The sequence below is a fragment of the Ambystoma mexicanum genome, chromosome 7q (assembly GCF_040938575.1).
Source record: "Ambystoma mexicanum isolate Mex_15411 chromosome 7q, UKY_AmexF1_1, whole genome shotgun sequence".
In the NCBI taxonomy this organism is placed as follows: Eukaryota; Metazoa; Chordata; class Amphibia; order Caudata; family Ambystomatidae; genus Ambystoma; species Ambystoma mexicanum.
The window spans coordinates 686,659,273-686,672,819 of record NC_090941.1 but is presented as its reverse complement, the minus strand read 5'-3'; the positions used below and the strand labels follow the sequence as shown (position 1 = coordinate 686,672,819).

Below are 13,547 nucleotides of genomic sequence, written 5' to 3'. Positions count from 1 at the left end.
AGCAGTGACAACTTACTTTACCATTTGAATAAGCAGAACATTAGGTTTCTAGTTGCAAACTTCAAATCAACATATACACCATGTCCTCGGATTCCATGAGAAAGTGGAGAGGGTGGGGATTTTTGATTTCAATACAGGGCCAGGTCTCAGGGGAGATTCTGTGATGCTGAACACACAGAACTATTACGAGGATGAACAAATTGGGCCTGCTTGCTTCTGTGCCGACAGCTAGCTGACATGACTGCAAGGTGGTGTTGGAATCTATCAAGTAGTGAATTCCGACCAGGTTGACACTGGAGATGCAACGAAAATACTAACAGCACTTTCTACTCAGACTGAAATTCACATGGCTATCCTCTCTGGGAAAAATAAAGTCACGGATTGTGTTACATATTTGTGCCTGGCTGCAGTAAGAAAGAGATTATGGGCCTCATTACGTGTTTGGAGGTAGCTATGGTGCTATTAGCGCCATGGCTGCCTCCAAACTCGGGTCCGGGTTCCTTGAATGAGGAATCACCTGGCCATTCCAACCTTGGAAGACCCGGTTAAAAAAAAAAAAAAAAACATCCCCACATCCCCATACCCATTCGAGCCCCCATAGGGCTCAATGGGAATGGGGATGGAGCTAATAACGGGCCCGTTAGCAACGGGCCCGTTATTAGCTCCCTGGTCCCCTTGCGGGAACCGCAAAGGACATCTGGTCTAACCAGACGTTCTGAGCGGGTCCCGCAAGGGAACCTCGTAATAGGGTGAAATGGGTTTACCGGCACCATTACTGGCACCGTTAAACCCATTCTGCCAACCTCGTAATGAGGCCCTATGTCTTCTTATACACAATGACCAAGGAGAGTACACTTTCTGTACATCGATTTAGGGGTGAACAATAGAAATTTAAATGGCAGCATCATTGACCCTACTGAAGGAAGCAGATTTAGACTATCGTCCAGGTAACCCCATTTCAAGATCTCTGCTGGCACTCCTACGAAACCTCATTGAAAAAAAACCTGCCATTTAAATACAGGTAGTTGTGGAATCAAATCATTTTATTTGCAGGTGTATCTTCCCCAGTAAGGAACACTGAAGAAGCTCCTTGGACAGTTGAGGCTGATATCCACAGGTTGGTGAATAATGGCAGTCGTGTAAGATGTATCTATATAAAGCATTTATCGACTTTTGACAAATTCTGCAAAATCAGCTCCACCTTAGCAGGTTCTGTGAATGTGTTACTCCCTGTATTTTCTGATGTCAGACAGTTCCCTGTCGATTTCTCTGCCTCTGCTTCAGTCAGATTAGAGGTGGATGTCATGCACAGGGCTTTGCGCTGTAACTGCCTTTAGTTTGTACATGGCACCCTTTTGCAGAACTACAAACAATTTTAAAGCTGCTGTTTCACCCTGATGCCGATGACACCAATTCCTTCTGCTAGAGGATGGCTGGCTGCTTGGCAGAAGTTGTCAGCAGCTGTACGTGCAAGTTAACTGATTAGGTGGCCATAGAAACGCACTGAATTCCACAAAGTCTGAGGTTACTATGAAGGAAGTTGAAGCACGAAGAGGTTCTTGAGCCTTATCTTATAAAGGTCTGTCAAGCAAGGTTGCAAAGGAGGTCCCATTTGGATTCTGGTTTCTCCCTAAAATCTCAGTTATCAACAGTAGTAAAATTGTAGCTATTTCCATCTTAAGTGCCAGAGACCTTTTATTTTCTTTCTTATTCTATTATAGGATAGCCTGGTAAACACATTTGTCCCACCAAAATAATCGTATTGTAATTTGGGCTACCAGAGTGCACTCAACACCCGGCTGAAAAGGTTACAGAGGGAAGCCTCCATTCTTTCCTTACTTGAACGGCGACCATGCTACCCCAGCTTTACAGTCCTAACATTGATTTCTGGTAAACGTAGGGTCCACTTGAAGGCTGTGACAGAGTTTACCCCTACCGCCTTCTGAGCCAAATTGTTAAATATCAACCAGAGTGATCACTTCATTGCACTTGTGAACATTTAACAGTGGTTTCTCGATTTAGACTTTTTCGTAAAGAGGACCTTCTTTTTTGATACCTTAACTCATTTGCTAGAACTCGCTCCCTAGTAAGATTAGGATTCAATTCCAAAGCATATTAGGTTTTACCAAGCAGGGCAGAGTTATCCTTTTCCTTGCTGAGATTGAAGGCTAGGGTTGCTGTAGTTAATTCAGTGCCATGATGCCTAACAGATGAATATATGCTTTAAAAATATAGATAAAGAGTAAGTTCATGTTGTTTGCATGGTTTTGTAAGTCAGATATAGGAGCCAGAGAACATGTTTGAACCAGAGGTTCTATTAAACTTTAAACAAATGTCTCCTCTAAACCCTACAGCTAAGATGCAGCCCCTCTTTTAAAAAACAACATACAGTGATAGTCGGGACGTCTTTCAAAGAAAACACTGTCCGCTGTAAAAATCTATTGACCTAAAACCTGCCCTACGACTTTGAAAGGAAAAAACAATCCAAGTTGTAACTTTAGGATAGGGTTATTCTCCATCAGTGGTGGCAGGCTTTGCAACCCCCACCAAAGAATTCTAAAAGTTCTCTTAGCCTTCCGGCTAATGTAGTAGTCCCAACAACAAAACAAATGTGTCTCAGTTTCCTCTTAGCAAAACCACAAACTTATCAGCCAGTCTGAATAGTTCCCAGCTCATCTTCACTTCAGGGATGTATTCTTCTGAACTGTAGAGGTTGATATTCAGAAAAACAAAATTCTGTCCCATTATCCCCAGAGGAATATTTCTACCTTCAGCCTCGTGTAGGCTACGGGCCTGCTTAGCCCCGTTTTGGATCTTCCTTTTCGCACCCCCTTGTGGGGTATTCAGAACATCAGCCCAGTTCGGGATATGTTTTTTTTTTTATTATTTATATTATTAAATTACCAGACCCAAGGGTATTAGGGCGCAACAGTTACAAGAATTTGCGAAGCTTAGTTACATACAGTCATAAAACGAGGTACATTAATTACAGCAGCGGGTACACAGATATATGCAAAATATACAAATATATACTTTAATAATCGGACGTATGCGGGCTGGAAGTGGGACAATTTACATATTTACAGATGTTGTAGGCAAAGTATACAGACGTGTGATTGTTACAGTGAGTATAGAGGTTGGTAAACTTGCTAAGTTATGAATATGTAAGCAAGCATCTTACAGGTGTGAGTTAATTGTCCATAGATTTTAACCAAAGGATGGTGTTTCATCTGAAGTTCTGATATGACTGGTCAACTCTCAATGTAGGGGGTAGGGTGTTCCAAAGTTTAGCCGCTTTGACAGGAAAGCTATTGCCTCCGACCGTGGATAATTTGAATCTGGGGATAGAAACGCAGTCTTGGTTTGCTGTTCTAGTAGGTCTTAGGGATGTCCTTTTGTGGAATCTCTCCGAGAGGTATAGTGGAGCGGCATTATTGAGCGATTTGCGGGTGAGTGAAGCAGTTTTAAGGAGGATTTTGTCATTTGTCCAGAGCCAGTTGTTCAGTCGTGTACTCTCAGCAATATGTTCTCTTCTAGAGATACCTAGGGCTGCTCTCAGAGCATTTTGTAGGATTTGTATTCTAGTAATGATAGATTTATTGGCTCCAATATATAGGGCATTACAGTAGTATAGCCGTGACAGGATAAGTGCTCTAGCTCGAATGATACAGCTGTTATCCGAGAGAAATGGTCTGCCTGTTCTGATAAGTTTACACGTGTACGCTGTGGAGGACGCTAGCATGTTAACTTGTTTGGAGAAGGATAGGGTGGAGTCGAGGTAGAAACCTAGTGTTTTACCTCTTGTGCCACCTTTATGAGGTTTCCGTCGATTTTGAAGAAGGAGTAGCTAAGGCCTAGTTTTTTTAGGCTGGTTGAGGTACCCAGGATGATAAAGTTCTGTTTTATCATCATTCAGGCATAGATCATGCATAGACATCCATGCCTGCAGGATGATATACACTCTGCTAATCAAGGCCAAATTCTTGTCGTAACCCCCTGAAAGTGGGAGGAGGATCTGAGTATCATCTGCTATGGTGTGGCCTCACCGCCCTCAACCCGCTCCTCATGCAGTGCTGCACACCTTATGTCCTGGTGCTTCCTTTCTGGGACTCTGGCATTGGAAAGTGGGACGCTGGTGAATTTCTTTCCTCAGCGGCCCCAAGCTCATCCGGCACCCTGCCTTCGAAGAGACAGCATTCAGCAGGCTACCCTGGGACTCCACGCACCACACTGACTGTGTGGTGCTTCAGCTCAGCTCCTCCTGTGAGGGAGCGACTCCATTTTCTGCACACTCGCAGTGTTTCTGGATTCCTGGCTGATTATTCCCTCATCTCTTTGTGTCCAGCTGTCTTTATGTTCATCCATGGAACGTAAAGGAAGTTTCCATTGGTTCTGGTCTTCACAAACAGGTGGCAACGAATACAGGGCAGAAACCAAGACATCCTCTTTAAAGCGGCCCTTGTCATGATTGTTCTGTGCATTTCCCATATAACCCCAAAGGAGTCTCTCCTCCTCAACACCTAGGCCTTCACATCGCCCCTTGCGCCATCTGACTCGTGAGGCGCTGCCCGCCTCTCTGCTCCCCACCACCCGGTACAGATGGACCCCTCCTCTGTGCCCCTCTGTAACCTACCCCCCTCTGCATATCTATTCTGTTACCTCTGAAAAGCGCTCTGGGCTTCTCGAAGCTAGGTCAGCGCTCAGGAAATACCATAATAATAATAACCAACAAACCCCAGTCTTTGAATGAAAAGAAGGTTAAGTAACATCCCTACTTGGAGACTCCTTTTTCCCCTAGAGGGGTTGTCACACCCAGTGGAATCCCACTTGCCCTGTCCCCTAAGGAGGGTCAGGCACAGCGGGCTCACCTCCTAGCCCCAAGGGGGTGGCTCCTCCTTCGGGAGAAAGGACAAGTTCCCTGGATTCGTCACACCGTCCATCCAACTTAGAAGCCTTTCAACTTTAGCATGAGTTTAAATGGACAGTGTTGTTATTTCAACCAGTAAAAAAGAGCTACTCAGCAAGTCTCTAGAATAAAGTGGTGCTCTGGACTTAACAAAATAAACTTTTTTCTTCAAGCAAATAAATGTTTCCCCCAAGGAATTAAAGAATGTTCCTAAAGAGACAACTACTATAGGCGGAAGAATTAATTCTGCCAGAATTAACATGTACATTATAACATGAATATAGGAAATATATACGCTTCAATAATACCTCAAAGAAGCAACTGCATAACATTTTATTCAACAAGAATAGCTTGCATATTGTGATAATTATCTACTCCAATAGAGTGGATGCAAAATAAAAAACACACTCCATATTAACAGAAAGTACAAAAACAAAACAGTTAACAGTACAATTTCATTTAGTGCTGGCGTTTGCATTTCTCGCTATTGATAACTTGCCATATGGCCCATGTTGTCCGGATTAATAAAAGGGGACATTTACAATAAGGTACATCATTTATAAATGATGCCTTTTTTCAATCATAGAGCTGGTCACTTAATTGCAAGATTATGAAATGTATTAATGAGAGGGTTAATTAATCACAATGATGTGTGCTACATTAAAAGGAAAGGAAAGGCAGTCTTTGAGATCATAACTTCACCATATGGGTACATTTACTTTAAGGCACAAGGCATATTCTGGTTACTCACCGCTCAGCACGCAACACACCACTGTAGTACGGATGATCCCAGGGCATCAGTGTCTGCAGCAAAATAAAACATTTTCAAAGTCTTCAATATGGTACATTGAAATGCCTCCAAATCAGCATACACTAATTATAATCACACAAGCTAGACAGTGCTTTAAGAAGTAGAGTTTGGAATTCAAGAGGCAAAAGATTGTCAGTTTTATCACAGAAATATCATACACACAGATCATCTTTATTTATTTATTGAAGTGTGGTTCGGTTGACCAGTTAATCTTACACACAACTTACATTTTATCAATACAAATTGACATCAATTACATTCCAATACACAAAGACATAAAACTCCTGTTAATACCAAATTCATAAATCAGTAGTTTCCCTTTGATTGTTAAGCATGATTATAATTAGACTCGACAGTCTGCGAGTAACATGGGATAAGGAACAAGTTACTTACCTGTAACTGTTGTTCTCCAGCATGGGTCTGGCATGGATTCACATGATCATGAATATTCCCCGTCGTCAGGCTGGGAATCCTCGGTAAAGAAAAAACAGTATCAGTTTCGTTTCTGATCTGTCTTTCGTAGTAATAACCAATCACTGGTCTCTGCGTCATACTGACCACAGCCAATGACTGCCCTCTACCTAAGCACCGCCTCTGGCAGCCATCTTCAGATTTGGAAGCACGTGAAGTGGCAGTATGACCAAGTGAAGAGCCGCAGAGGGGTAGGCGGGAGGGTTCGCATGTGAATCCATGCCAGACCCATGCTGGAGAACAACAGTTACAGGTAAGTAACTTGTTCCTTCTCCAGCATGGGGTCTGGCATGGATTCACATGCTCATGAATAAAGAATACATAGCAGTACACACATGCACAACCATGGGAGGTGGCAAAGGCTCAACATTAAGCATTGCATCAAACTCAACATTAAGCATCTTACCTCCTCACCAGGCTCACCTCAGGCGAACAGGTTGCGCAGCACTGCTTGGCCGACCCTGGACTCCTCCCTGGAATCCCGATCGACGCAGTAGAACTTCGTGAAGGTGTGCGTCGACCTCCACGTAGCAGCCCTGCATATGTCCAGCAGGGGCACACCAGAAAGGAACGCCGTGGTAGCTGCGATCGCTCTGGTGGAATGGGCTCTCGGACGGCCGGGCAGCGGTCGGTTTGCCAACCGATGACAGTACATGATACAGCCGGAGAGCCATCTGGAAATGGAAGCCTTCGAGAGAGCCTTCCCCTGATTGACAGGTCCAAAGTTCACAAAGAGTTGTGACGTCTTCCGAAAACACGTAGAACTTCAGCGCTCTAGCCACATCCAGCGAGTGCAAAGTCCTCTCAGCCGGCGACGAAGGCGACGGGAAGAATACAGGCAACACCAAGGGTTCGTTGAGATGGAAGTCCGACGGTACCTTGGGCATGAAGGAGGGGTGCGTCCTGAGCACTACCCTCGTGTCGTGAAAAGTCAAGTACGGGGCCTTGCAGGAAAGGGCCTGGATCTCTCCCACCCGTCGTGCGGAGGTGATGGCCACAAGAAACGCTGTTTTCCACGACAGAAACTTCAACGGGGCCGAGTGCAGAGGCTCGAACGGAGGTCCCATGAGCTTGGTCAGCACCACGTTGAGCTCCCACGCCGGGGCCGGAGCCTTCACCGGCGGGAACGATCTGAACAGTCCCTTCATGAACTCTTTCACCAGACGATGAGACCACAAGGACGTCCGTCCCGTGGTTCTGGTGTATCGGGAGATCGCAGCAAGATGAATCTTGATGGACGCGTGTGCCAGTCCAGCTTTAGCCAGCGTCAGCAGGTACGGCAGAACTTGGGGAGCCATAATCCGTAGAGGGTTAATCTTCTGTGCGTGGCACCAGACAGAGAACCTCTTCCATTTGTGTCCGTAGCATTTAAGAGTCGGGGACGCCCTGGCCTTTGCAAGAACCTCTCTGCAGTCGGCCGGTATGTCGTATCCTCCAAACTCTAGCGCTGCAGGAGCCAGGCCTGCAAGTTCAGCGATTTCGGGTCGTGGTGGAGGATGGCGCCTCCTTCCCTGGAGAGCAGATCCGCGTCCACCGGCAGCTTGATTGGCGGGGACGCTGACAAGTCCAGAAGGTCCGGGAACCATATCTGCCTCGGCCACGCAGGTGCGACGAGGATCATCCTGCACCGTGACCTCTTGAGCTGGTTGACGAGCCGGATTAGCAGTGGCAAAGGAGGGAACGCGTAGAGGAACAGGCCCTCCCAGGGGAACGAGAAAGCATCGCCCATGCTCCTTGCCTGGGGAAACCTGCTGGCGAACCTCCGGCACTTGGAGTTCGTCGCCGTCGCGAACAGGTCGATCTGGGGTGTGCCCCACCATCGGAAGAGGCGATCCACTAGATCCTGCCGTAGTTCCCACTCGTGGCACGAGCGCAGCTCCCTGCTGAGTGAGTCGGCGATGGTGTTTTTTATCCCTGCCAGATGAAACGGCACCAGAAACATCCCTTGGGCGACTGCCCAATGCCACAGGTCCTGCGCCTCCTTGGACAGTGCTGGGGACCTGGTTCCGCCCTGTTTTCTGATGTAAAACATGGTGATGGTGTTGTCGGTGAAGATCCTCACCACCTTGCCCTTGAGGGACGGAAGGAAGGACCTGAGGGCCCAAAACACTGCACGGAGCTCCAGGACGTTGATATGTAAGGATTTCTCCGTCGGGAGCCAAAGGCCCCTTGCGTGCAGATTTTCGGTGTGCGCTCCCCACCCTTCCAGGGAGGCATCCGTGGTCACTGTCTCCTGGTGGGCTGGGGTCTGGAAGTCCATGCCCACCGTCAGATGCGCGCGGGTGCCCCACCACCGGATCGCTCGTCGGAAACTCTCGTCGAGTGTGATCCTTTCCTCGAAGCTGCCCGTCGTTTGGATCCAGCGCGCGTCCAGGAACTCCTGCAACGGGCGCATCCGGAGCCTGCACATGGGAATGAGGTAGATGCAGGAAGACATCATTCCGAGGAGGGACTTGATGGACCTCACCTTGGCCGCGTCGGCCACCAACATCCGCTGCACCTTGCCCAGGATGGTCCTGGTCCTCTCCTCCGATGGGGAGGCCAGAAGGGACACTGTGTTGAGCCTCGCTCCCAGAAACAGAGTGTCTTGCGCGGGTACCAGGTGGGATTTGGCGTAGTTCACGGAGAATCCCAGGTCCGTGAGAAGTTGGACGGTCCTTGCCGTGTAAACCATGGCGAGCTCCCTTGTCTTGGCTCGGATGAGCCAGTCGTCCAGGTAGGGGTAGACGTGGATCCCTTCGCGGCGCAGCTGAGCCGCCACCGGTGCGAGGCACTTGGTGAACACCCTGGGTGCCGACCGTAGACCGAAGGGGAGGGCTTTGAACTGGTAATGCCGCCCTTGGACCACAAACCTGAGGAATTTTCGGTGCCCCTTCAAGATGGGAATATGGAAGTAGGCATCCTCCAAATCCAACGACGACAGGAAGTCTCCTTCCTCCAGCTGACCCAGGACGTGCTGGAGGGTGACCATCCGGAACTTTTGCGCCTTGATGAACTTATTTCGCAGGTCCAGGATGGGGCGCCATCCCCCCGTCTTCTTCTTCACGAGGAAGTATCTCGAGTAGACTCCGGAGCCCCGAAGCCTCTTTGGGACGAGTTCGATGGTGCCCTTCTTGAGCATCGCCTTCACCTCCAGGAGAAGTTGAGGGACGTGAAGTTCTTTCCTGGCCACGGGGGGGGCGCGCGGACACTTCCTTTGAAACTCGAGCGCGTGGCCCCGGGCCAAGGCGTCCAGCACCCAACGGTCGGTGGAGATGGACTCCCACACGCTGACGAAGCTCGCCAGCCGGCCTCCCACCGGGGTGCTTCGGTGGGGGCCCGACCCCCCGGCCGGTTCAATCCTGCTTCGACGAGGCTTTAGCGCCTTGTCCTTGGCGATGACGGCGGGGTCCGCCAGGCTTGCCTCGTCCTCTGTAGGCCTCCTGAGATGGCGAGCGGGCCGCTTGACGGTAGGAGGAGAAACCGCCGCCGGAACCTTTGGAGGCGCCCTTGCCTCCGCTGCTCCGAAAGGGCGTCCGTCGCTGTTGCAGAACTCCAAGGGCCCGGGCCGTCTCGGTGTCCGCTTTAATGGCCTGAAGGGAATCGTCCACCGTCTTCCCAAACAGGTTGTTCCCATCGAAGGGCATGTCCAGGACTCTGGTCTGAACGTCTTGATGGAAGTCCGTAGCCTTGAGCCATCCACGCCGCCTAAGGCAAACGCCGTTGCCCAACTGGCGGAACCCAGTGTCGGCGATGTCCGTCGCAACGGTAATGGCGTGGTCCGAAGCCACCTCACCTTCCTGCAGGATCTCCAGGGCCTCTGCCCTCTTGTCGTCCGGCAAGAAGTCCAGCAGGGGAGCCAGTTTGTACCAGAGCTCCCTGTCGTATCGGGCCACGATAGCCAAGGCGTTGGCAGCTTTAATCGTCGTCGCTGCAGACGAGATGACTCTGCGTCCCATAGCGTCCAATTTCTTTCCCTCGTTGTCCGGTGGGGAAGTCGATGTGGAGGCCGCACCCCCCCCCGCTTTTTTCCTGGCCGCCGTGGAGACGACAGAGTCCGGAGTAGGCTGCGCCCGGAGGCACAGGGGGGCCGTGTCCGGGACCCGGTACTTTTTCTCGTACCGGTCTCTTCTAGCTGGCGTCGTGGACGGGTTCTTGAGGAGGGTGAGGCCCTCATCCCAAATGTCGTCCAATAGAGGCACCGCGAGGACCGTCTTCCTCTTGGCCTCGCGCCGCTGATAAAGGAAACCTTCCTTCTTCTCCTCAGGGCAGAGTTGGAAAAGCTCGGATGCCCTGGCGATCATTGAGTGGAACGATCCAATCTCATCGGGCGGAGAAGCCCTGGTGGGAGGCGACGACGGTACATCCTCGTCGTATACCTCGTCGTCCGTACCCGTCGCTGCCGTGTCAGTCGTGTCAGTATCATCCCCTCTTGAGTGGGCTACTTCCTTTCCCCTCGGGTGGACGGGGAGGAGGGCTGGAAGGGGCGCGACGGCTGAAAAGGAGGTGGAGGGTGGATCCTTCTTTTCTTGGTAGGGGGAACACCAGAAGGTCCCGGTTCTGGGTCCCCCGACGGGAGAGGTTCCGTCGGCAACGGTAGTCTCGTCCTTATCTCAGAGCATAAGGACTGTATAGCCAACAAAATGGCCGCCGAGTTGTCTCGCGGCGCTGGCAGAGGGGAATCCGACGGGCGATCAGGGGCCCCGTCGGTACCCTCGACGATGTCGTCGTCACCTGCGTCGGGATCCATCCCGACGGGCCGGTCTTCTTCCACGCCGAGGCCGTGGCTTAAGACCTCGACCAGCTCCTCCTCCGAGGTTGAGGCCGAATCTACGACGACGCTCTGCCCCCCCTTTTTCTTCCCCACGGGGGATTTCACGGGGGTCCTATCGATGGGCACAAAAGAGGACTCCCTCCGAGGTGGCAGGGAGACTCTGAGCCCCGAGGTCGCCACCACTGGTGTAGCCTCCACAGGCTGAGCCAGGGCCGCCACGACAGTTTCGATAGAGGGCTTGGCCGGATGGATTAAGGCCTTCACCACCTTAGGTGCGCTCACCGCCTTATCCTTGAGGGGGGGGGGACACTGCCTCGCTCCCCCTCCGCCTTCGAGCTCAACCGGGGCATCTCCAGGAGCTTCGCCGGGTGCTCGGCCTTCCTCTTACCCGACCCAGAGCGTTGGCTCCTGGTTGATGGTGCCGGGGAGGGTGCGCCCTGCCTGGCGCCCGTAGAGCCCGACCGTTCGGCGCTCCCGGTGCCAGCGGACTCGCGGTGCTTGGCCTTATGTTGGACCCCCGTCGCCGGGGCGTCCTCAAAGGTCTTAGAAGACCGCTCAAATTTCTTCCTCTTCTTCTCGCCGGACGGGCTCTTCCCTTCTAGCCAGTTGGCGAGACGTTGATGGCGGTCCTTCATGGTCCGCTCCGACATGTTGCCGCAAAACGCACAGTCCTTCTCCACGTGCGTCTTGTCCTCATGTAGGCAGTAAAGACAAAAAGAGTGTTCGTCCTCCTTGAAGACGTTCTGCAGCTGGCATCCAGGGCAGACCCTGAACAGCTTTCCGGGCGTCGAGCTTCCCTTCTGCTGGGACATGGCCGGGCCTGAGAAACTTCTGGAGTCCTCCAAAAGCATAGCTCGACGAAATCTTCACCCTTGAGGGGCGCAGACAAATCCGAAACGGGTCCCCGTTGATCGGATGGAGAGTCGGTGGAGCTTGAGGCTCTTTTGACCGAAAAAACGAAGTTTTTGAGAAAAAAACGTGAAAAAATAGCACTAACTCTCGAGAGCAATAGCACGAGGATCCCAACACATGAACGTGCGGTAAAAATCTGAAGATGGCTGCCAGAGGCGGTGCTTAGGTAGAGGGCAGTCATTGGCTGTGGTCAGTATGACGCAGAGACCAGTGATTGGTTATTACTACAAAAGACAGATCAGAAACGAAACTGATACTGGTTTTTTCTTTACCGAGGATTCCCAGCCTGACGACGGGGAATATTCATGAGCATGTGAATCCATGCCAGACCCCATGCTGGAGAATGAAATAGATTTTCCAGACACAATGGGCCTCGTTAAGAGTGTGTCAGTCTGGAAATGAGGGTGCTGGTCGACCCGTACCGGCTCCCTTTCCGGAGCGCCACACTCCGACTCTGCTCCCGGGGGCCGCTACGCCAGGCAGGTCACGGAAGGCCAAGAACTGTTAGCAACGGTGCCGGTGCTTCCATGTCCCCATTCCGATGATGGGGACTATAATTGTCCGGCGCCCGATTTCCCGATCCGCCGGACTTGTAATGTCTCAGTGGCACGAGGACGTCAGGCGCCGGATTCAATATTAGGACGACGGCAGCAACCCGTCGGTAGCACCGCTGGGTTACCGCCATCCTCGTAATGACGCTCAATGCTCATCCGCATCTGAAAGTAAGGCATACATAAAGTTAGGATAAGCATTTTTAGAGAAATGTTGCAGCATTACACATCATGTCAGTAGCTGGTGATCAGTCTTCAAAGACTGGCTGCACAATCTACATTTGTGTTCTACTTATTTTATTCATTTATTTTATTGTTTGCTTTTTAGGCGCCTATACAATAAGAAAATACTGTTTCAAAGCACCCACAGGGCACGGAGGGAGTGAGGCAGGGAAAATATTAAAAAACACAATACTTAAGAGCAGAGGGAGGAAAAGGGTAGAAGTGACGAACCTACTACGCCTTGTGAGAATTCAGAATGTGCAAGTGCAGCAAGGAAGAGGGAAGAGGGGGTAAGTGCTGGGGAGTCCAAGCTCATGGGTGAACCCATAGATTAAGTGCTAGGAATGTTGAGTGCTACACGGACTGGAGCCGCTCGAGGTGTAAGTGTGAACCTCCAGGGCGAAGTGTGTGCAGATGCAAGTGTTGTGGATAGACAGGTGCTGGGCAGAATTGTTGTGGGAGGTCAGGCCCCGAGGATGCATACGGGTCCAGGATACTGATGGAAGCAACTGTGGGATTAGCAGAGGAGAGAAGAAGGGAAGGAGGAAAAGATGAAAGTCTTAAGGAGCTTCCTGAATTTGAGAAGATCCTGTGCAAGCCGCAGAGGGAGGTGGAGGCTATTCCATAGGAGGGAGCCCAGTGAGGAAAGCGAGTAACCACCTACTCTCTGTTTAGAAAAGCACTTTATTCACACACAGAGAGATGGGGCCAGAGGAACATTGTGGTCTAGGAGGAGAGTATTTGGTGAGTTGAAGATAGTGTGGTGCCAGGGCAAAGACAGCCTTGTGGATTATGAAGAGGGATTTTAATTTAATCCGTGCAGCAACCGGGAGCCAGTGAAGACTTTAGTGCAGGAGAGATGCGGTCCCTGGGCTTAAGGCCACGGATAAATCTTGCTGCCCTATTCTGGATTAGCTGGAG

The 13,547-nt window shown here is 50.6% G+C and overlaps 1 protein-coding gene across 2 annotated transcripts in view; it reads right to left on the bottom strand.

Moving 5' to 3' along the window:
- MIPEP (mitochondrial intermediate peptidase) overlaps positions 1 to 13,547 on the bottom strand; it is a 1,848,751-nt gene that overhangs the window by 1,112,952 nt on the left and 722,252 nt on the right. For both annotated transcript variants that reach the window (XM_069639422.1, XM_069639423.1), the window contains exon 10: positions 5,658 to 5,710. In XM_069639422.1, the coding sequence (XP_069495523.1) occupies positions 5,658 to 5,710 (53 nt within the window). The remainder of the gene's footprint in view (positions 1 to 5,657; positions 5,711 to 13,547) is intronic.